This window comes from Chiloscyllium plagiosum, chromosome 5 (genome assembly GCF_004010195.1).
Source record: "Chiloscyllium plagiosum isolate BGI_BamShark_2017 chromosome 5, ASM401019v2, whole genome shotgun sequence".
Lineage (NCBI taxonomy): Eukaryota > Metazoa > Chordata > Chondrichthyes > Orectolobiformes > Hemiscylliidae > Chiloscyllium > Chiloscyllium plagiosum.
This window is the reverse complement of record NC_057714.1, coordinates 4,659,141-4,684,806: the sequence shown is the minus strand read 5'-3', so window position 1 is coordinate 4,684,806 and position 25,666 is coordinate 4,659,141. Positions and strand designations below refer to the sequence as shown.

Below are 25,666 nucleotides of genomic sequence, written 5' to 3'. Positions count from 1 at the left end.
ATTTCTAGAGAGACTGGGCTTTCTATTTTGAAGATGGTGATCATAATACAGTTGCATTTAACATAAATCACAGAAAGGGACAAAGGCAAAACAGGAGTAAAAGTTCTAAAGGTAAATGTCACAATGGGGGCGGCATGGTGGCACAGTGGTTAGCACTGCTGCCTCACAGCGCCAGAGACCCAGGTTCAATTCCCTCAGGCGACTGACTGTGTGGAGTTTGCACGTTCTCCCCGTGTCTGTGTGGGTTTCCTCCGGGTGCTCCGGTTTCCTCCCACAGTCCAAAGATGTGCAGGTCAGGTGAATTGTCCATGCTAAACTGCCCGTAGTGTTAGGTAAGGGGTACATGTAGGGGTATGGGTGGGTTGCGCTTCGGCGGGGCGCTTCGACTTGTTGGGCCGAAGGGCCTGTTTCCACACTGTAAGTAATCTAATCTAATCTAAAGCTGAGACTTGATCTGGTGAAAATGGACAGGATGCAGTTATTTGAAAGAAAGTCAGTGGCAATTTAGTTGAAGTCACTAAAAAGTGAAATTCTACAGGCCTGCTGTGGGCCTGTCTCCACAAGGATGAAGGGACAGTACACCAAATCAGGAGACACTGGTTATCACAAGCAGACAGAGTATGATAAACAGAACAATATAACAGATGACAGTTTCAAAAAGTCATACTTTCAGAATCTTAGAGGAGTGTAGAAACTACAGGAGCGAAATATAAAAAAAGGGAAATTAGGAAAGCAAAGAGAAGACCTAAAAGATGGCTGGCAAAATAAAGGGAAATCTGAAATGTTTAATCAGAATATGATAAGTAACAGGCTGGCTAAGGAAAGAGCATGGCCTGTCAAAGATAGACAGTGGTAACGTGTGTAGATGAAGATGATGTGGGCAGGGTCCTAAATGAATACTTGCTCGCTGTTTTCACAAAGGAACAGGATGATGCAGACATTCTTTGCAAAAGGAATGAATGTAATATATTAGATGAAATAATCACGATGTAGTATTGAAGAATTGGCCTCATTGAAGGTGCGCAAATCATTTGGGCTGGATGATTTGTAGCTTGGCTGTTACAGAAAGCTAGGGATGAAACAGCAGATGCTCTGAAGATCATTTTCTAATCCTCACCTGATACAGTATCAGAGGATTCAGGTTTGCAAACATTGTACCGTTATTCATAAAAGGTGTGAGGCAATGGCCAAATAATTATTGACTGGTCAGTCTGACCTCAATGGCAAAGTACTTGAATCGATACTGAAAAATAAGATTAACTGTTATTTAGAAAGACATTTATCAGGAATAGTCAGCATGGTTTTGTTAAGGGAACATTATGTCTTATGAACGTAACTGGATTTTTTTGAGGAGACAAATAAGTTGAATTGATGAGGATAGCAAAGTGGTTGTTGTCTACATGGATTTCAATAAGGGATTTGACAAGGTGCCATATGGCAGGCTGGTCAGAATTTTTTTTTATAATCCCTACAATGTGGAAACAGGTCCCTCGGCCCAACAAGTCCACACTGACTCTCCGAAGGATAACCCACCCAGACCCATTCCCCCTACTCTATATTTACCCCTGACTAATACACCTAACCTACACAATCCTGAACACTGTGGGCAATTTAGCACAGCCAATCTACCTAATCTGCACATCTTCGGACTGTGGGAGGAAACCAGAGCACCCGGAGGAAACCCATGCAGACACGGGGAGAATGTGCAAACTCCACACAGACAGTTGCCCGAGGCTGGAATTGAACCCTGGTCCCTGGTGCTGTGAGGCAGCAGCGCTAATCACTGAGCCATCATGCCACCCAAAGTTAAAAGCCTGTATACAGGTAAATGGAATGAGTTGAAGCACAAATTGGTGCAGGGGCAAAAAAACCCTGCTCACTGTGCAATATATAATGATTTAGACTAAAGTGTGTGAGGCGTGATTGGGAAATTTGCAGAAAACACAAAAATTGGCTAGGTAGTTGATAATGAAGAGGACAGAGAGGATGATATCAATGGCTTGGTTAAGTGGATGGAATATTGGCAAATAGAATTTAACTGAAGTAGTGTGAGGTTACACATTATGCCAGGCAAACAAAGCAAGGGAATATATAGTATACTGAGAGGGGCACAGGAAGTGAGAGACTTACAGTATATGCCCACATGTCCCTGAAGGTAGCAGATAGTTTGACAAGGTGTTAAGGAAGGCATATGCAATATTTTCCATCATTGAATGCGGTACTGAATACAACAGCATAGATGCTATGCTGGATCTAAATAAGACACTGGTTATATTACAGCTGGTGATTTGTGTACAGTTCTGGTTAGCACATTACAGGAATGACATAATTTCTCTAAACAGAATAAAAAGGAGATTTAAAAAAATATTACCAAAATGAGTCAGGATTGGTGAGGCTAGGGTTGTTTTCCTTAGAACAGAGGAGACCGAGTGGTGAGTTAACTGTAGGGTACAAAGTAATGGGAAGCTTGGATACAGTGTGCAGGTGAGAGCTGTTTCCCTGTGCAGTCAGGTCCATTACCAAAGGATGCAGGTTTGAGGTGAATGACAGAGGGGATATGAGGAAAAGCTTTCTCACTAAGAGAGTATTGGGTGTCTGGAATTCACTGCCTGGCTTGGTGGTTGAGGTGGAAATCCTAAATTCATTTAAAAAGGAACCTGGATCTGCAGCTGAAGTGCCAGAAGTCTGTAAAGGTATGGACCAGATGCTGGAAAGCGGCATTAGATTGGGCAATGAGTTTATTCAACCAGTGCAGGATCTACTGGAACTTTTCTGCGGTTCTATGATCATTGTAAAACAATGCCAAAATTCATCATAATCAAAGGGATTATTAATATCCGAGAAATATTAGCTGTGTTCTGCTTACCAGAAGCATTTGTTTCTTTCTCCAAATGGAGAAGAGTGCAATTTGGGCAATTTGCTGACAAGTCAGTTGCCCTTAGGAGGACCTCATTAAAGGTTCTTTAACGCTTTTAGGGGAAGAAAATGTTAAATCATCCACCATAGAGATGGGATTGTTCATTGCAAATATCCTTTCTCTGGGCTGCTATCTCTGCTTCAGCAATTTCACCTAAAGCCTTTCACTATTCCAAAATCAATCACAAAACCATACTGCACTGGGGGAAGCCTACACTAGCTCACGGTAGGCTCTATCCACTTAGATCTATGCCTTTGCTCTTTCCTATGACCTGTCAGTTCTTTTTCTCTTTTCAAATATATAAACAAGTTCCGTTTGGCAGTTGCAACTAGATCTGCTTCACTTGATTAGATTAGATTCCCTACACTGTGGAAACAGGCCCTTTGGCCCAACAAGTCTACACCAACCCTCCGGACAGTAATCCACTAAAGTTAAGTTATTCTGAATGCCTCTTTCTTTGGTTATATTTTAACTAGAGTGTTTTAAAATTTGTGTTTTGCTTAATGTCGAATAGTTTAACCAGTCGCATTACATCTGGAACACAGCACTTTATATTTGTTGTTAAAATAAGAGGTTACGGTCTAGGCTACCTTCTTAAAATATTTTGAGGGGGGTCTGGTCTGGTCCATAACAGGAGGTTGCAGGACCCCATCACAGGGAATAATGACCACCACCAGGAGTCAGATTGAGCTAACTGCTGGATACGGGAAAAGCATAGATCAAGATCACAAAGATCTTATACATTGGTGGAGTGAGGAGGAAGAAACCCAGTTTTGGGTCATGAAGGTTACACCTAACCTCATGTTGAGGTGGCTGTATGGCTGGCTTTCACCTAGCACACAAGCAGCTTGCTGAGGTTCCTCAAAGGGGACTGTGTCAATATCTCAAACAGAAACTGAACACCTCAATCCTGAAAGCTCTTCATAAGTTAGCCTTCCACGACAGATATTTAACCAACTGAACCCAGCAGATGTCCTCACATTGCTTTGGCTAAGAGGTTGGATGAGGAAAACAAGTAGGAATGTGAAGGCTAACCGAACCAGAGACATGAGGCTCAGGGGTCACAGCTACGGACAAGCAAACGATGCCTAAAGAGAGGAGCCAGGGTCTTCAGCAGCAGTGTGCAAAGCAACAAGAGAGCAATTACTGAAGGGTTTGAAGCTATCTGCAAATGAGTGACAGGCAGTACCGGAGATGTCTTCGGTTGACTCACTGTCACCTACATCTGCAGCCTCACAACTCAGGAAGAAGTGCTGAACCTGTAACCCTGAAGATCACGATGATATGGATTTCCTCACTACCAGCTCCTTTCAGACTTGAAATGGAAACTATGGAGTCGCCCAATCAGCAACTGATATTTGCATTCGTGCATACAAAAACAAAATACTGTGGATGCTGGAAATCTCAAAGTGAAGCATGTGTTTACTTTTGTCTTTTACAGGCTAACAATCCAGTTTATCCACTTCACAATGACCCAGAGAGCCAATGCTTCTGAACTGAGGGATTTGCAACTGCTGCTGGGTTCCCTCATGTACAAAGACTTAAAACCATAACATCTTGGAACGGAATTTGGCCATTCAGCCCAATGAGGGATTTCCCTTGCTCAATCTCCATCTCACTTGTAACCATAGGCAACAATCTGTGTTGGTGTGCATCAACTATCCAGGCAGCTGCCATGACACTTACACTCTGCACAACTCCCTGGTCCCATGAAAGTAGTGTTTTGTTGCCCCACATCACCTCCGGGGCTGCTTCACATGTGACAAAGGTTGATTCCAGAAGCCATTGCTAATGGCCCCAGTGTAAAACCCTCACACTGATGACAATTAGCTTAAAAGGGAAGGCAAATGTGGTGTTGGTCTTTATTTCCAAGGGAATAGGGTATAAAAATCAGCAAGTCTCCCTCAAACTATTCAAGGCCCAAGTCAAACCACAGTTGAAATACTGTGAATAGTTTTGGACCCTTATCAATTGAAAAATATAATGGCATTGGAGGCAGTCCAGAGAAAGTTCACTAGGTTAATCCCTGGGATAGAAGGATTCTCTTATGAGGACAGGCTGAGTAGGTTGGACTTGTACTGATAGGAATTTAGAGAAATGAGAGGTGACCTTATTGAAACATACAACATACACAGATGTTGAAAAGTTATAGTTTCCCTTATGGGAGAGTTTTGGATCATAGGAAATAATCTCAGAGTATAGAATCACTCAGTTATAGGGTAATCAAAGGAATCTTTACCCCAGAAGCTGTTGAGGCTGGCTGGTTACATTCCTTGAAGATGGAGATAGACTGAATTTCCATGAATCAATGGAGTTAGGGTCCTAGTATACATCTGGCAGATTGTCCTGCTGAATCTCTTTCGCCACGGTCTTTACCCATTCACTGCAGGCAGCTATGTCTTTATTCAGGGGCTGGAGCCACCACATCAAACAGTAGGCAGACGTCTCTCTGCTTCACTCTGTGCATGATCTCTTACACCTCTGACAGATGATGCCCTGTTTGCCTGTGTATCTCTGTCAACTTAATAATGGCCAAGTCCAGAGGGCTCATTACTTGTGGAGTATGCATGGACGTGACAACCAGCAGTTCTCTGAGACTCAGGAACTTTATTTGTTCCATTCAATTTTCACTCTGAGCTCTTCTCACTGGCCTGACACCCTGAGCCTAATCTGTACATGTCCCAAGATCAATGCCTCTGTGCTGTGGGGAGGAAGGCTTTGACGGTTCATTCTTGGAACTGCTTTTCATTACAGTTGTGGTTCAAGGGACTGATTGTAATGGTCCTGGGGTTCTTATTTCTTTTGTCCTGGCTTGGGAGTGGCATTTGAAGGCTGCGTAGAAAAAGATTCATAAGTGACATGAGCCACTGTGACCTGAGGTTTCATTAAGACGTTAGAGCTTGATGCAATGTCGCAAGTAGCAAATTTTTATTAGATGGCTGTAGAGATCCAATCTTCCATTCAGCACATTGCCCTTGTGCTCCTGCCAACTTAGTGCCCAGTTCCTTTAATGGAGTAAGGAACCTTCTGTCAGGCATCTCACCGCCCCAAAGCCCTCATCCCTATCTGGGTATGTTTGCATTCATTCTGCCTGTTCTTCTGCTGCAGAAATACAGCATTAAAGGGACGTTAGCATGGGAACACCTGTACTAAGCATGAGAGATTGATAGGTCTCCTGTGGAGAGCCCTTGGAGAGAGACTGTGGTGTTTGTCTTTTTACATTTGCTTCCTGCTTTTTCTGACTATGCTTATATTGTGTGTAGCTGTAATGTAACTATTCTTTTCTTCATTTCTCTATTGTGTAAATAAGGATTGTACCTAGTTACTCTGTATCTAAGATAGCGCCGTGTGTTGGTGACATTGTTACACTGTAACTAATCTGTAACTGAAGAAACTGTACCTAGGTACCTTTGTACCTAAGATAGCGCTATAAGTAGCGACTTATAAACTCTTCACTGTATTCATTTCAGAATATGTGACAATAAAGCTAATTCAATTCAACTGAGATATGGATACCAATTCTCATGGCTGTCACTGTCCGTGCATATTACTAGTCTGAAGAAAGTGGTGTGGGAAAGCTTGGTATTAAAAGATTCTGAATAAAAGGTCAGCCAGTGTTGTTAAAGAGCCATAGAAAGACAATAAAGCATTATATGGTGTGTGTGCCCGAATTACCTTGGGAGTTGTTCATCCTGAAGCGATCTTTAGTTGGTGTGCTCTTTGATGAAAAGCTGTCAGTTGTGTACATTCTCTGTATTGTAAAGAAAGATCAGTGAGCTGATGAGTGTTGTAACCTTTCTATTTTTAAGAGTGAACTCTGGCAGACGAGCGGAAGGCAGTATCACCATGGTACCGACAGTAATACAGTGCAATGAAGTGACAGATATTGGTTGCACATGAGCCTTCTGATGGAGATGCCTGGCACCCAACATCCTGTGTGACAGTGCTCTGCAGTGGTAAGGTAACAATGTCAACTCATGGTGCTTCAAGTAGAGAGTGGTACCTACCTGACAGAGCATAGCAAGTCATTCATCTTCCTACAGCACTGAAGCCAGTTTATCTTCAACCATCCATGTGCATTGATCACCAAAGTGTGGAGCTGCCTTTTGCCTGGCCTCTGACATATCCAAGGCTTTGTGGGGGTGGTGAGCGGAGGTTGAGTGATGCTCTTGGGTTGCAGAGAAGTGCTGTCCAGGTGCCTTTTAGATATGACACCTGAAAGACCTCCATGGTACTACAACATCCTGCCAAGCCTACAAAATGTGGCGTTTTACTGATAAATGGATATGTTTTAAGCTGAAATGAATGTAACTGCACACGAAGTGACAACATGCTCCCAAGCAGAAGTACTTTAAGTCCATATCCACACGTAGTCTCAAAAAACAAGATTCTGCCCAGTCTCTCCTCCTCCAATCATTAAAATCAACTGTGTATTTGCAGCATGATGGTTAATATTCATAGCCTTCAGTACAGCACTATTGAGTCTTATGGCTGTGATACAGGTATCATCAGACATGACAATATTAAATAGCGGTTGTCTCCCGTACCCAGAATGATTTTTCATGTTCTCAACCTGGGCGGTAACGGGTAACAAATGACCACCTAATTTTCCTTCAATTTCCAAATTAGGAAGATTCTATAAATGCCACGAAATTCTTTTCTACCAGATTATTATCATATAAAGGCAAAACAAAACTACATGATACAAAAAACAGAAATTGCTGGAAAAGCTCAGCAGGTCTGGCAGCATCTGCAGAGAGAAACCAGAGTTAACGTTAACTCTGTTCTGAGGAAGGGTCAGTGGACCGGAAACGTTAACTCTGATTTCTCTCTGCAGATGCTACCAGACCTGCTGAGCTTCTCCAGCAATTTCTGCTTTTGTTTTGGATTTCTAGCATCTGCAGTTCTTTCAGTTCCTACCTGAAGGATTCGGAAGCAGTCTTTCTTGAATGCTTCAGTCTGTTGTAAGAATACAGTGAATAACCCTTTGGTTGACCTAAAGTATTTGCACCTCCAGTTTTATCCACTCTCTTACTTCTAAGAAAACAAAAGGATGTTAAACATGGCAACACATCAATTGCTGCTGTCTTTATAGCAATATATTTTACGATAATAAAGATGTGACAGGAAATCGATGCTGGTATCTTTATAGCAAGATTAAACAAAGATTCCACTGCTGAGTCAGATAATGTAAAACCATGCTGGGTTTGCTTGTTCCATGGCCATCTTTTTAAGAATGCAACCAAATTCTTTTTGAAACCAGCAGACAGGATGTTATCTACTGCTGTGACAATCAAGCCCATAGAGGACAGAGAGAGACACCATGACGCCTTTAGCTGTCTCCATTTTATTTTATAGTGTTTGCTGAGGGAGCTCTGCCCTGTTTAAGGTTGGTCTCTGGGGTTTGGAAAGCATAAAGTTGCTGAGGGAATAGATAACAAAGGACTCCTCCTTCAGACGAAAGATTTCAACATTTTTACAACTACGCTATGTCTTACAAGTAAAAAGGTTGGCCCTTATTTACCCACCATCATGAACATTTAAAGAATACCCCAAAAAAATGAAAAGAAAGAATATAAGAGTTGCTACGCAACAAAATGTACCCATATCAGTAGGTTTGACCTTTTCATTACATATTCAGGTTTAGGCCAGAAGTAATTTGAATCTTGCATCTCACACAAATAATAACCATGCCAAAACATGCCTCTTCATTATCGCCTTCTCTCCCTCTCTCTTCAAAATTAAGGAGGCATTATTATTCTGGGATTATGATGAGTATGAGCCAAGAAATTTTAATGTAGTGGAATGCCAAGCCCCTACATTAAAATGTACTTTAGTTGAACTTGGAGAAATGAATAATTAGACAAAGGCAGATAAGCCTGAAAAGTGTGTTTGTGTGTGTGTGTGTGAGTGATCATGGGTGGCTTTTATTGCCTCCAAAATGCAAAAGGATAAACAATTTTGGGAGATTCAGTTGTGAAAGAATAGAACAGTAAGGAACAGCGAATCCAGCATTATTATACATGCCTTATCTGTTCATACACAATTTCTTGGTTGCCTAGCAAGTCAAAGATCTCTGAAACCTGGAGCTTGCAGAATGACAGTCTGCCTGAGGGAATCGAACATGTGTTCTGCAGACTACAGCCAAAAAGCCCATAGTCTTCATCTTGTAATAACTTTGAAATATTATTTTGTCAATGGTTTCATTATTCCAAATATTTGACTCACGCACTCCATACTTTTGATGTGAATATTTCACTTTTGTACGGGGAGCTAACTTTATAAATCAGTTCTGAGAAAAATTTGCTTGAAAAATTTAATTATTAATTGGAATGTCATTACAGGATAATAAATCGTTCAACGTGGAAATAACTCAAATTGACCACGGCTACTTAACTGCTGCAGAACTACTAAAGAATCACCTTAAAGCAACTGGTGGGGAAAAGACCATATTCTCGAGGGGTCAATTGATCAATAATTAATTGACAGCTCTCTCATCATAAATTGTTATCAAGCTCCTACCTCACTATTTGAACACTGAGATGCCTTGACACATTTTTAATCAGAATGACAGTGAAATTACATGATCAGATTACAGTCAATACAGTTAACTTGCAAAAGAAGTCATCAGAACATTCCCACATGAACTGGACTGTTCTGATTGACTTAGATAAACTTTTTAAATGAGAGGATCTTCATACTTTTTTTTGCGTTCTTACTATTCTGAACGCATTGACTCTGAGTATAGTCACCCTCCAACAACTTCACTCAAGTGGCCATTCCTCATTTGTACACTTCAACAGTGACAACTTGTTTAACCACAATTGACAGTACAGCTAGTGAAAATGCTCTTACACAATGGGGAATACCAGTGCACTCTCCAGTAGGGGTTACAAGTAATTGGAAACTCAGTGAATATAAACTGTGTTATTGAGGAGGAAGATGAGAGAGAGAATAAAAAACATCTAGTGGGTTGTTCGGTCTGGAATTCACGAGCTTAAAAGGGAAGTAGAGGCTCATTCAAAAGCTATCTGGCTATATACGTCAAGTACCATAACCTACAGGGCTACAGCCCAAATGCTGGAAACATTGATCAGGCTGGGTGGCTCATGTTTCAGCTGGCCCAGACACGGTGGGTCAAGGGGCCTATTACGGTGCTGTGAACATTATTTGATTCTAAGGAGGGTGCCAATAAAATTGGAAGAAGATGCCAAATCCAGGATTGTACCGAACAATGGGGAAGAATGCAGGAACTCACTGCAGGGCATGACTAGGTGAACAGAGTGGGCAAATAGGTGGCAGATGGATTGCAATGCAGAGCCATATGCAACAGTCGTTTTTGGAAGAAAGCACAATGGAAAGAGGTTGAGCCTTTGCTGAGCACAGGAATAGAGAAATCTACTGTGTCATATAAATGGATCTTTAAAGACTGAAAAAAAAACACAGCAGCAGTTTTTGATTCAGAAACAGACATAAGACAATGATCTTGAATTTGTACTACACTGAATAGGCTATGGATGTAGCACCAGCTCTGAGCTGGTGACAACACTTGTTATCTTTTTTTTAGAGAATTCAGGCTTTAAAGGATTCATCTTTTGGTGACATGAAATCAAAACGCCTTCTCAAAAAATCATCACATCTTCACATTTGTTTTGCAACTCTATCTAGTGCCCCTCTAATATTGAGTCATTTCCCCATTAGAAAAGATCTATTATTCTGCCTAAACCGCTTGAATTTGTATCACTGATATCTCTGGTCTTACTATATCTCTCCTCTCTGGGTCATTATCCACCCACATTCAAGTCCAGTTGCAAACTAACTTATTTCTATCACTAACTATCTTGTTTTGAGAGAATAACAATCCATATCTAATAAGTGACCAAGTTATTGCAAAGCGAAATATTAAATGGCCAGGTAGAATTGGAAAATAAAGCGAAAAAAAAAGCATAGGTTCACAGTTGGATTAAAAGAAAAAAAAACATATAGGAACTGCAAGCTCACAAAATAAAATGCATAATCTCATAGACTGAAAGTTAACATCAAAGATCAAGAAAATTATCTAAACTCAACTTTCTTAGGAGTGCGTAGGGAGTCAAATCAAGTTTTGGATTAAATCTGATTCAAATATAAGCATGAAGTTAAACATTACACTCTAACCCTCAATGATGCTGCAATGTGAACACTTTCAACAGTATTTTTTTTCGTAACAGGAGCTGCCAAACCTCTCAATGCTGGATCCTAATTTATGTTTTCATTTAGCAATGAGGCCTAAACAAGGCAACAGGCGGTCATTCTGAAATACCAACTCTATAATTGGGAAAGGTCTTATTGACAGTGCAGATAATGTCTGGGGCCAATGATTCCATTATTTCTCTCTGTTAAAAACTGGGAGGGTATTATAACTTCTTTTTCAGGTCATTGACAGAGCAGACAAATTTCTTTTTTTGCACTTTTCAACTACTACCCAAAATACTAAATTCTAACTGATAAATCTTATCAGGGTAAAGCCCATGTAGTGGTATGAATCACACACTGTTAAACTACTTTGCAAGACAAATACTCTGACATACAAAAGACACTGGGAGGAGTGGTTTGGCAGACATAATACGGCAAAATGAGCACGCCTGGCCTTTTGCTTAAAGAATTTCCTCTTTTTAAGGTAATACGTGTACTAAGTATATAATTTTGCTGTAAAATTTGATGAAACGCTCCCCCAGTTCTACTTCCGTTCAGCTACTAAACAGCAGTCACTGTGAGCACCACATTAACCTGGAATGCAGGGAGGGAACAGCAGGACTACTCAGAGGTCAGCAAACCAGGAAAGACAGATTTCCTGAAAGTCCTGCCTGAATTTCATGGCAGGATCTGATTAGCAGTTTTTAAAATCGTCATTTCCCTGTTACAGTCGGGAAGGCAAGGTTAGTGGAAATAAGGCACTTGTCTACTAAATCTAGCAACGTTCTTTTCTCTTTGGCTGCTGGATTTTCCGAGAATCAGAAAGAGCTGCCGGTTTTGGCTAAATTAAAAACGTCATTGCAACGTTTAAATTGCCAACCCACCTCTTGGGCCTGTTGCCCATTCTCAGTCCTGTCTCCAATTAAACCAGAAGTGGGTGAGTGGGAGGTAGATTGGGGCCTCCCAATTTTTGAACATCATAACATCCCATCCAATCTAAACCTGCCCAGTTTTGGGAATTAAACCTCCTTCCAGAAGCTGATAGCATAGAATTGCAATGTGAAGTCTAGAGCTACAATCAGTACAGTGAAGGATCAGCCATTTAGTACTGAGATGAGATTACATGTATTCACATTAAATAACTGAGAATTTATGTAATTCTCTATCCCAGAGAAGTGTGGGTGACCAGTTATAAAGTATATTGAGTATGAACTGCTTGAATGTTGGCAATGTTACAAGATCCAGATGCTTGGCCAAATGCATCAGACACAATCTCACCACAGCGACTGGGGGCAAGTTAAATTCAAATAAATCCAGAATTAAAAAGCTAGCCGCAGTCATGGCGAACATGAAAATAACAAATTGCCACAACATTTGCTTCATCTGAAGTCGTACCAGGCACACTTAAATCGCTGACCTATGGAAGCTACAACAGGCCTGCTAAATAAAGGAAACATAATGCTCCTGAGCCAAGTGATTCTACAACCATTTATGCTTTACTGTCATGCACATTAAGTAGTGAATGGTGGAGACAGCTAAACAACTTTTTTTGTGGTGGTTCCCAGTCCATCTCTTTCAAAAGGCAAGGCTGAAGTGTATCTAACCAGCTTAATCCAATCAAGTGGATGATCCATCTCAACCTCATCCAGAAATATCCAGCATGACAGTCTTCAGTCAAATTGATTAACTCATGAGGAAACAAAGGAACAGTTATTGGCGCTGGACACAGCAAAGGCTGAGAGTCTTGATAACATCCTGGCTCTAAAGTTAAAACCGTATGCTCCAGAACTAGTCTACCGTATAAGTCAAATTGTTCCAGTACTACTAGAACACTAGCATGCCCTCAACAACATGGAAATTTGCCCAGATTAGTCCTGTCTACAAAAATCGGAAAGAATCCAGTCCAGGCCACTGCCATTAGTTTACCCTCAATCACCAGCAAAATTATGAAAGGCGTCACCAACAATGCTATCACATGTTTACAAAAATCTTGCTTTGGTTCCAGCAAGACAAGTCACCTTCAAATCTTAATTGTGCCTTGATCCAAAGTCGTATCAAAAATGCTGAATTCAGGAGATGAGAATTTTCTTTTAAATTGATTCACTGGGTGAGATCATCTCTGGCTAGGCCAACATTTATTGTCCATCCCTAATAGCCCAGAGGGCAGTTAAGAGTCAAGCACATTGCTGTGGATCTGGAGTGACACGTAGGCCAGATCAGATAAGGATGGAGATTGTTTGCCTAAAGGACATGAGTGTACCAGATGGGTTTTTCCTGACAATCAGCAATGGTTCTATGGTCATCGTTAGAAGTTTTACCTGCACATCCACTAATATCATTTATTGTATCCGTTGCTCCCGATGCGGTCTCCTCTACATTGGGGAGACTGGGTACCTCCTAGCAGAGCGCTTTCAGAAACATCTCTGGGACACCTGCACCAATCAACCACACCGCCCCATGGCCCAACATTTCAACTCCCCCTCCCACTCTGCCGAGGACATGGAGGTCCTGGGCCTCCTTCACCGCTGCTCCCTCACCACCAGACACCTGGAGAAAGAACACCTCATTTTCCGCCTCAGATTTCTTCAACCCCAGGGCATCAATGTGGACTTCAATATTTCCTCATTTCCCCTTCCCCCACCTCACCCTAGTTCCAAACTTCCAGCTCAGCACTGTTCCCATGACTTGTCCGGACTTGTCCTACCTGCCTACCTCCTTTTCCACCTATCCTCCCTGACCTATCACCTTCATCCCCTCCCCCACTCACCTATTGTACTCTATGCTACTTTCTCCCCACCCCCACCCTCCTCTAGCTTATCTCTCCACGCTTAAGGCTCTCTGCTTTTATTCCTGATGAAGGGCTTTTGCCCGAATCGTTGATTTCGCTACTCCTTGGATGCTGCCTGAACTGCTGTGCTCTTCCAGCACCAGTAATCCAGAATCTGGTTTCCAGCATCTGCAGTAATTGTTTTTACCTCTTATTTCCAGATGCCTATTGAATTCAAATTGCACCATCTGTCATGGTGGGGTTTGAACCTGGGTCCCCAGAGCATTACCTGGGTCTCAGTATTATAGCTGGACTATTAATCCAATGAGGCCATCACCTCCCCTGAGATGAGTGCATCCACCCTTGACATCGAGCCAAAAGCGTTTAGCACACTTACCTTCATCACTTAGTCCGTTGAGTATAGGAGTTGGAAAGTTATGTTGAGGTTGTACTGGACACTCATGAAAACTCTTCTGGAATTCTGTGCACAGTTCTGGTCGCCCAGGTATAGACAAGATATGAAGCCTGACAAAGTTCAGAAGAGATTTACTAGGTTGTTGCCAGGTATGGAAGGTTTGAGTTATAAAGAAAGTCTGGATAGACTGGGTGGTTGAAAGGCGACCTTATAGAAGTTTACAAAATCATGAGAGGTAGAGTTAATAGTAGTTGTCATTTCCCTAGGATGGGGAACGTCAAGACTAGAGGTTACATTTTAAAGTGAGAGGAGAGAGATTTAAAAAAGACATGAGGGGGAAAATTTTTAAACAGAGGGTGGCTCGCGTGTGGAATAAGCTTCCTGAGGGAGTGATGGTTGGACCGAACGGTCTACTTCCATGCTGTATAACTCTATTGTATCAAGGAGCCAGAATAAAACAGAAGTCAATGAGAATCAGAAGGTCTACACTAGTTGGGAAATTATAACCGGCACAAAGGAAGATAGTTGTGCCTGCTGGAGACTAATCATCTCAGCATTACAACCTCATCATCACATTCTTAACAGTAATTTGGTAAAGGCAGGAAATGATGGCCTTCCCAGCAATGTGGTGAATGAATTAAAAAATAAAGAGATCTATAGAATTTTGGTAGCTAATGGAATTAAGTGATAATGGAGATAATTCAGGAAGGTAGAATGGAGGTTAAATGATCACCACAACTCTTTTTTATATAATAGCCTGTTCCAGGGCCTTTATTTGTTTTTGTTAAAAATGGAGGGATAAGAGCTTTTTGCAGTCTGGAGGTTAAGTTTCCAATCCTGGTGGTATCAGCTGGTCAGTTGTTGAGAAAGGAGACAAAACAACTCTCCCTTTCACGTCTCACCCCATGCTCTTCTTCCACGTACATCTCCTTAGACCAGATAACAAACTGCAAGAGAACCTAACAGTATATTACCCATCTGCTCACTTTAGAATACCTCAAGGGCCATAGACACTGAGGAAATACACAGCCATAGCATCTAGTTGTCAGATATAGGACCATATAGGAACACAAGTAAGCCATTCAGTCTCTCGAGTCTGCTCTACAACTCAATAAAAACATGGCTGATCCAACATATCTCATGACCACTTTCCTGCCATTTCCCCAAAACCTTTGATTCCCTTACTGATCAATGATCTATCCATCTCAGCCTTAAAAAGGACAAGCTCTCTGCCCCCACAGCTCCCTGTGGCAAGAACTTCTAAAGATTCACAACTCAGAGGAATGATTCCTCCTCATCTCAGTCTTAAATTGTTTTAATATAAGAAGGCGCGCGTGCGTGCATGCACACACAAGAGAAATAACTGACTACACGGAAAGAAATATGACTGATAAAACAAATAAAAACTGGAAAATGTTTGTCCCTTCTGAAAACTGGGCAAAACTCAGTTCAAGCTTTTGTGGCTCAAAATTTGTCTGGGTCAATTTTTGTGATTTATTAACACAAGATTCATGCTTACACATCATTTCCATTATTATAATATTCAGACAGGCACATCTTGGACTACTGGCTACAGGGGCCTTGCAGCACGAGAGGCTGGCACGTGTGAAGTGAAGCTTCCAGTTGTTAAATGATATTCAGCACTCTTAGAGCAGCTACACCCATTAGAAGAAAGCTGCTGCTGACTGCCTGAAAGCAAATTGGCTGCAAGTGGGGCTAATGGCCTTGAAGATGAAGTAACACAGGAGGAGAGAGGTCATTGTTTGATGGAGAGTCAGAAGGCCCTCAAAGTACATGCTCAGAAGTAAAAATGGGAAGGTGGTCTTAGACCCTAATATTTTGATTACAAATTCCTGAATGGCCAGTGTGGCCTTACCTCATTGTGACAATTGCATTTTGATTGATATAAATGTAATCTAATAGAGATTGTTCCCTAAGTTGGTTCTACTGATTTCAGCCAGGGTACTACACTATAAAATAGGTCATAGACACTCGCCAAACATTTTCAAGACCACACCGTGGTTGTCATTGATTTTATTTACTTTAGCGTTTGCCTCTGATAATCACTACAAACATGACAAACCTGGGTTACCAGAAGCTGCCAGCCTTCTGGGTTCTAAAGTCCTCCAGTCAAACACCTGCTCTTCAGGGGATCCAGTGGTGATAGGCAATTCAGTTTACCTTCTTGCCATAGACTGGGGTGTTGTGGGTAGATGGAGATTCAGAAGCAATGGTAGAGGCTGGCCTTTAGAGGCCGCCACCCAACTACCCAACAGGAACATCACCAAGTTTTCTGAGCTGGGAATCAAGCCACCTTTCTCATCCAGGAGATAGGTGATCAGGGACGTAGCAAGTTGAGGTCCTTAAGTGGCCATTAGCTGGTCATTTAAGAGCATTAATTCCTGATGAATTTGAGGAAGTTCCCAATGGACCTTTTCATGCAGCACTTAATTGCTGAGGTAGTAAGTTTCTCTCTGGGGCCACTGTCCCCAACATTTCCCCTTCTTGTCACCTCCTGGAAGAGGAAAAATTCCAACTCTTTTTTTTTCCATTTCACTTGCAGTCTTATTTAAGAGTTGCAAATCGCAGGTTGCGATATAAGAAATTGTTCCATTTCAGAGCAGTGCTGGTCTTGATACTCTCTGGTTCTATTGCAAGCAATTAGTAAAAATGTAAAGAAGGAACATATGGCATCCTCCCTATGGACCACAACAATTGCTTTCAGCTTAATGTTCAGAAAGAACTACAATGACGAAATAATCTTCTGCTGTTTCTCAGATCGAACTCTCTATACAGATCAAAATACTATGTTAAAAAGTATTCCACTCCTTCCTTCTCTAGATAATTAGTACCTTCATTCTGGTCTCTAAATCATATCCAATTAAAACAACTGTAAACAGATAAACTCATATTTGGTATGATGCTCTTTCTTTGCTAACAAAAATCTCCTTCAGTCATATATAGTAGCTACACTACACTTTCCCATCTCTGCTCTTATCTGTTAAGTTTCACATTGGTATTTGTTGGGTTTTACTGTACATAAATTGCCTGCCACATTTCCCAACATTACAACAATGAGTGCACTTCAATAGTACTTAATGGACTGCAAAGTCCTTGGAGATGCCCCAAGGTTGTGAAATGCAGCATAAAAATGTAAAATTGTACCTATCCGTAAGAAACAGTCTGATAATAAAGTTTGACAATGATACATTCTGATGATAAAGTCAGGAAACAGTGTTAAAACATTTACTGTATTTGGTCTCCTCAATACAAAAGGTTGGACACTATTTTTTCTGAGTGTGACGGTAAAACTTTTATAATTTAAATCAAATTTGATGCTAAAACTGCCCTTATTACTTACTTTCAAAAACTATGTTTTAAAGAGTGGAACAACAACCGAATGTAATGCTGAGTTCAATGTCAAATTTAAAGACATCTGCATGGAAGCATTTCAGCCTTTCCTGGATCATCATCAAGAGCTTTAGAAGTGCAATACTTCTGACCTCTGCAGCTTGACGGTTTTCCAACCGATTAGGACATATACGTGAGTAAACGAAAACAGCTGTGCTGTGAAGGTAGAGATAAATTTATCATTTACATCTCTAGTCCTTTCAAATATCTTTGTAAAATGTTACTGTAAAACGTGGTAACAAGGTAAGTCATCATACAAGTGTCTTTTTTACAAGGATAAACCACTTGCCAGTCATTACCGTCTCCCAACAGTGTTTAATCATAAAAATGTAACTGTTTTTGCACTTTAAATTGCTAACACATTGTAATGTGTAGTTGCTGTGGTAGCTCTGTCTGTGGAAGGACACTCAAGAGTCACCTTCTGGTTTAATGATGTGATGGATAAGCAGAAGCACACAAGTACAGAAAAGTCACAACAGACAACTAAACAATGCTTAAAGAAAGCAAATCAACAATTCCTACAAATATGAAACATATGAGTTTGTTTCAATACACCATCCTATCCAAAACGTTTGCAATGTTACTGACAAACCACTGACATTTTATTATCTTTTCAGTCCTGATCCTCAAATTGATTAAAATATTTCAATTAACATATTAAATATGGTGAGTGGCTGCAACACTCAAACAGAACTGTCCCCCTAGACTGTATGAGGATGCACAGAATGCACTATGGAGTACCCCATTATTGTGACCACTTGCTGCAGTTTCCCTCTCCCCTCCCAAAACAGTTGTAAATGCCAGTTTTATCCTTCTCAATTACAATTTAAAAAAATTCAAGTTACCTCAGAATTTCTCTGAAAGACCACTTAACCAGACAATGAAAGCCTCCACTGTCTTAGAAGGCAGACTTTGGTCAAAAGAGGCTTAAGCAGCTGCTCCATAAACCAAACAAAGCCGTAAGTGAATCTTTCCTTCAGTAAAATCATGTGTAAACAATTTAGATTTTCCCTCATATGCCAGTCCTGATGTTTCCAATATCTCTTCACCACTTCCAAACTGAAGAGCAATAAAGTCCCCAAATGAGTGATGTATCCCATTCTCCAATCTGCTGAGATTTTAATTGGTGATAAATGTATGACCCTAACGTCTGAAAGAGATTTATTTCACCCAAACTGATGGGTTAGCATGAAGACCATTTAGAACTGGGTCCTTACTTGATTAGTCTAGGCAACCACATGTCATCTGGGAAAAATAATTCTCTTGCTGTCAGCATTTCCACTTTCCTCACAAAAACTACTAATTCTGACCTCCTCTCCCTTCATGGAATACTTAACCCTAAAGCTCACCCCAGTTTCTTTTCCACTGCACTGAGAAGCAATTCAAATGCAATCCTTCCCTTCCATCCAGATGAAAAGCACTTCACGTCCCTAAACCATTCATCCTCCTCAAGCACAACAGTACCCTCTCCATGGAGCTGGATAAATGTCTTATCGCAGTGTCACTTCACAAATCCAATGTGAAAGAGACTAACATTAGCCTACTGTGTCTGCTATTCCACATTCTCCACCCTTCTACCCTCCAGTAGTAGTTTCTCCTGACACTCTGTCTAGCCCTTTACTAACATCTTCTGAACTGAATGTTACAGATAGTCTTGATTCCCTGCGTGAATTGCCATCAAGAGTCAGCGCAGACCACACATTTGCAATGGTACTAGACCAACCTGATTTTTAATGGAGATTCATCATTATGATGTGGTTTTGTATTATAGACACTAATCAAATGGAGATTAGTTCTATTTAATGAATCAGAAAAGAATTTCCATAAACCTGTTGTTACATGTACCTGGGTATCAATGGTGAGAAGAAACAATAGTGTATAAACATTATGAATCAATGGGAAAGTTTTAACCTGAAGGTTGGGTGGGTTGAGGAATTTTAAAACAAAACTAAATCCTCAAATTGAATCCTTACCAGCCCACTTCCACTTTCAGGAGGTAGGCTGGTCATGTCACTATTTAAGGAGGTTACCCTACCTCCATTTTAATTAGATTTTTAATTTCGACACATGGAGGCCAGGATCCTGGCTAGACACGAGGTAAATTCCTTCACTGAACTGCATTGTTATCGGGTCAGGAGAAGGAGGAATGTTTCCCCAAGGCTGAACAAACTTACAATTGGGTGACTCCCTAGCCCAAAACTCCCCCACCCGTTGTAAATACTCCCAATAACATCAAGCTTACCCAATATGTGCCCTCCTGTGGCTTTCCAGGTCAACAGACAATCAGCCTTTCAATCTAATTGACTGGCTGTTGGAAAGAATTCCTGATGTTAGCATTGAAAAGACATCCCCTCGTTGTGCTGCAGGACCTTCACGTCCAGGTTTCTATCCGACAAACCTTCCAGCCAGTCTCTTCCAGTCCCTGAATGAATACTGGGGCCAGTATGTCACAACAACCATTTAAATCAGAGCACATATTAATGCCATTGCTGCTTACATGACTTGGGAACTGTAACAGTTCACACCAATACGGTAATTTTCTTTTTGAGCATATTATCATACCATCCACTCACCGTACAATTTGAAAATTGGAAACATCACAAAGAGAAAACATATGCAGTGCATGCTAAGGTGATGCTAAAGCTTGTAAATTTAAATAAAAGCAATTGATTTGACTTAAAGAATTAAAGTAAAGATTTAAAGATTTGGTTTGAAGTTTACCCAAAAAGTAAGTACAGAAATATTTTTTGTAATTTACACATGATGACAAATTGGTGGACTAACTGAAGGGTATACGTAGTTTTGCCTGTGGACGTTACAGTAAAATGGGTGATAGGATTCAGTTGGCTCTCTCTTCCTAGTTTTCAGTAGAAACACGTATCTCGGAAAACACACTGGTGAGAAGTTAAAAGTTTGTAAAGATCAGAAACCTACCTCAAAACAAACACCAATGCCTCATCGTAAGGGAGGTGGGAAGGTGGGCAAGTGCTCAGCAACTCCAAGGAAGCAGGTGTTCTGTTTTAAATTATGAGGCTGCAAGTTTTGTCGTTAGCCCTAATTTTATTTTGATTTATCTGCAATCGGTATGGTTTGAGGAGACTTCTGAGATTCAAAAGCTGCAGCCAAAAGCTGTGGGATTGAGGAGGTGAGTACACTTACAGCTATTCTCTAGGTTCAGTGTGCCAGACCTGGCAACTCCTTAGCTCGGATATCCCGGCTGTCTACCCTTGTCCATCAGACCTGCATACTTCACTAAAGTCAGCAATACCTCAAACTTGTGATTCCACAGGTCGGGACAAAGCCGCTAACCCCCACCCTCCCCGTCCCATGGTGCATTGACGCGTTCATTAAGGCCTCTAATGCCACCACCACACCCCCCCCCCCCTCCAAAACATTACACCTCCGACACTCACAGCATCTCCTGGACCGTATCTACAGCCTCTACCTATGTACTCCCAGCAAAGCCCATGAAAACAAAACAATCGATGATGTGCCATGCGCACGTTGGAGTTGAAACTCCACAGTCTGTGTGGAGAGGGATTTCCACATTCTGGATTCCACATGCCTTCTCACTCTCTCCAACTTCCAGCAGCTCAGATTAATCTAAAATCAGAGTCTTTGTTTACAGTGTCAGTGGAAGAGTACAACAAATCTGGAAGGATGAATGTGTGGGGCAATATGCCCAATTTGCTGATGGCATTAGCAGGCCTCTGATCACACCATAATCTGTCAGTACCTGGGTAAAAAAAATCTTTCAATAAAAAGTATAGGCTTGAAAACTTTACTAAAATAAGGAAGAACTAGCAACATTTTGGAAGCTTCCAATTTAAGAGGAGAAGCAGTGATAGGATTCCACAGAAACACCCCGTGACATTGCGCCAGCCGGAAGAGCAAAATCATTTTTAAGCATTATTTCCCCTTTCGGCAACAAAGGTCTGTCCCAATCAATGCAGAACTGCAGCCCATCAGTTTGACAAGGCAACAAGCCAGATTTACTGTGCAAATTTTATCCAATTCATACTTTGTTACGAGGCCAGATAATTCTTCCTACTCTCTACGCTAGTGGCAGTAAACAAAATTTTTTTTTAGACAAGAAACAAGCATCTTCCTGTTCGAGAGAAAATTGTATGCTTTCAGTTACAACAGGATTTGAATGTGAACTAAATGAAACTTCCAAGCATGTCTGTACTCGCTTTGCTCTCTTATTTTGACTGAATGCAACCTTCAGCCTGTCAACCTAATGCAGCTTCTGTCGTATTCGAATAAGTGAAGCTTAGTGACAGATTGGTATGATTCACTAGTGAGGTTGGCTTTTTATTTTCAGGCACACAGTCACTGGATCAAGGCTGCTGCTACTTGAAGGCAAGTTTGGCCTGATTTTCAACATCTGTTTTCCTCCGGGCAAATTTAGCTGATTGCAATGGTTGAGCTTCCAATACAATACTGGCCATTGTATTCCCTCTACCTGTACAAAATGTGGACTGAACAACTGCTGCTGACAAACGTTGTGATGCGGGATCTAAGTACTTGTCTGGGAAATATGCACCACAACCAAAAACAGTGAGGGTTCCATGGAGTATGGGGAATCTGAGAGTTCTCCTCCTCCCCATCCCACCACACATACATGCCGAACATTTAATCTAATCTTTGCAGTCATGTTGCTTGATGTGAAAAATGTGCATCGATGCAGTGGGAGAGATGGCAGGAAAGAGAATAACCAACTATTGAGACGCCCTCATAATAACTGTTACACTCCATTTTTAATCTTTGCTACAGGAAGGTTATTTAACAGGAAGCTCAGAAAGAAACAGAGGAAGAAAACTTTTAAAAATCCCTTTAATAGAGTGTGTTTCACTCTCAGCAGGAACAAAAACATGTGCACAAAGTTGATATAACATGACATTTTATAAATACCTTTGCACTGGTTCGTGTTTTTGTCTAGGATGGCCTTTGTCGATACTATCTTTCCATATCTGAAAAAGATAAACATGAAAAGCTCAATTTTGCTTGCATTCACTTTAATTCTGGGGTGTTACAAGTTACATGTGAGATATTGTTTAAGACAGTCCAGATATAACAACTTGCATTTATATTCACACAACACCAGGTTATAGTCCAACAGGTTTATTTGGAAGCACACTAGCTTTCGGAGCGACGCTCCTTCATCAAGTGATTGTCCGAAAGCTAGTGTGCTTCCAATTAAACCTGTTGGACTATAACCTGGTGTTGTGTGATTTTTAACTTTGTACACCCCAGTCCAACACCGGCATCTCCGAATCATGCATTTATATTGTGCTGTTCATATGCTACCATTCCACTGAAGTACAAGTTTAAGAAAACAGCATTTAGCCAGAGGAAGAGATATTAAGAGAGGTTGGCTGACAGATGTGTTCTATTTTAAAAAGTAATTTAACGAATTAATCACAAAGTGTGGGACCTCAGTGGCTGAAAGTAGCATCATGAATGCCGTACAGAGATGTCTAGAAGCAAGGGGAGAACAAAATGCCAGAGGTATATTAATGGAGAATTGAGTAGGGAGACTTATAGAATTGTAGAACCCGTACAATGTGGAAGCAGGCCATTTGGCCCATCTAATCTACACTGACCCTCCGAAGACCATCCCACCCAGACCCATCCCCCTACTGTATCCGCGTAACCCTGCATTTCCCAAGGCTAATTCACCTAACCTACACATCCTTGGACACTATGGGCAATTTAGCAGGACCAATCCACCTCACTTGCACCTCTATGGACATCTGTAGTGCTGGCATCAAGACAGTTCAGCAGTGACCTAATGACAAAGCTGGATTTAGTGCTGGATAGGACATAGGCAATGCAATTTTGGAAGAACTGTATTTTCTCAAGGCTGGAGAATAGGAAGATGGTCAGTTGATCACAGTCAGATCTGGAGAGGATAAATACAATGCTCAACTCTTGGCTGCAGACTTCTCATCTCAATCCCAATACAGTTAACATTCTGGTTGTGGGAAAAATAAATAGGGAGTTGTCACCTTCCAGGATGGAATGAGACTAATAGATGGGTTTGGTGCTGACAAACAAGGCTTGGTCAAACATGGCATAGTTCTGTCAGAGCTGCTTCCAGGGTTGTTAACTGACATCATTTCCAGTGCCTGAAAATAAAATGATCCCTCCCTTCCTAGGTTGCCTGGCACCAGAATAGATTCTGTGTCTGGAAATCTGTGGCTCCACAATCCTGCATTATCAAGTTTTCAAACTCTGCTGCTGGATCATAATTTGAAAATAAGTGAGACAGAATGACAGACTGAGATGCGATATTACTTCCTCTCTATGGAGATAGTGTCCATTTCTAAATGTATAAAAAGGCTATCTCTTCCAGTATGTTGCCATGAGAATAAACTGCCGTTAAATAGCTTTTTAATGTGAAAATATGCTAAGAGTTTTCACAGGATACTAAATGATAGGACTGGATGAGAAGAATGAGGAGGGTTAAGCCAAGCAGGCGAGAGTGGTGCAATGGAAATGTATGTAATGAACCCAAATGATATGCAACCTTATAACAATGGCTTTTGTTATATAATGGGAATTCTTGCCAGTGAAATCACTGCAGTGAGGAAATCAAAAATATTCAAGGAACCCTTATTGTTTTATAATCTTCAAACACTGACAAGCTATCTTGCTGAAGTTTTGACATCTTTTTCTAAAGGTGTCCTGTTTGCAAAGAAGTAGAAATGTGAAGCATATACCATTAACACCTCAGTAGAACATTGTGCCTTTGATGTGAGATCAAAACATTCCTATCTGCATCTCAAGAAGCAGGTTGTGCTTCTAAGGCCCTGATCCCTCTTGGGATCAAAGATGGTATTAACTAGTTGAAAATATCTATGAACAAAACAGTTTTGCTTTGCACTTATCTGATACTGGCTTTCAAGTGTCATGAATCTTTTTAGAATTATCCCTGTTTTTGGCCCCTCTGAATTCCAGTTCAATGGATTCCAGTTATTGTTCTTCACTGAAACTACTACTATGACACAATGTCTAAACTATGCACTCATCAATGGAGAAACTGGAAATATTTGTCACAACACTATTCTGTACCCACTCCAAATAAATAATGAAACTTGGTGGGAAATCAAGAGACCCCTATCATTGTCAGACAAAATACGTTTGTGATTCATCTCCGAGTACCTCATTAAGTGAAGATGTGACCCGCATTTTCCATGGTACAGAGTGTTCCTTATTTATATACTAAAATGTGGGTATATCAATGGTTCCAGTCACATCTTTCATTAACCTCAAGCTTGAAGCTAAAAATGAATTGCAAATTCTCTCAAGTACTGGGTGGTCAAATATCAACTGATCCTGCATGATCATAACCTTGAAATCTGTGAAAACGCTGTTAATATTTATTATAAGGAGTGAAAAGTAAATTCTTCCATTTTTGCTACAGCCAGGTAAGCTATGCGGCAGAACCATAATAATGTTTCCAATCCAACACAAGTCACCCCTACATGTACACACAACTATAAATGTATTCATGCGCGGACATGACCATGCATATACATAATGCTTGCGCTAATTCATTTTATTTCATCCCTTACCAAAAGTTCATTTTCTTCAATTCAGATTTTGATAGCCAGTTTTAATATAGCTGCTTACTGGATGTTCAAAGTAGTCAAGGCAGACATCAGCTATTGTCTACTCCACCTTTAAATATGAATTTGCCCAACTCTCACTAGAAGCATAAAGACTGGATTCAAATGTAAGCTGCAGAGAATCCAATGATCCTCTTCAATAGCAAATAGAGTCATAGAGATGTACAGCATGGAAACAGACCCTTCGGTCCAACCCATCCATGCCGACCAGATATCCCAACCCAATCTCGTCCCACCTGCCAGCACCCGGCCCATATCCCTCCAAACCCTTCCTATTCATATACCCTCCAAATGCCTTTTAAATGTTGCAATTGTACCAGCCTCCACCACATCCTCTGGCAGCTCAT

General features: G+C 41.0%; 1 protein-coding gene across 2 annotated transcripts in view; it reads right to left on the bottom strand.

Annotated features, from left to right (window-relative positions):
* Positions 1 to 25,666, bottom strand: part of LOC122549671 (RNA-binding motif, single-stranded-interacting protein 3-like) — a 1,362,397-nt gene that overhangs the window by 409,972 nt on the left and 926,759 nt on the right. For both annotated transcript variants that reach the window (XM_043689502.1, XM_043689500.1), the window contains exon 5: positions 22,600 to 22,658. In XM_043689502.1, coding sequence (XP_043545437.1) covers positions 22,600 to 22,658 — 59 coding nt within the window. The remainder of the gene's footprint in view (positions 1 to 22,599; positions 22,659 to 25,666) is intronic.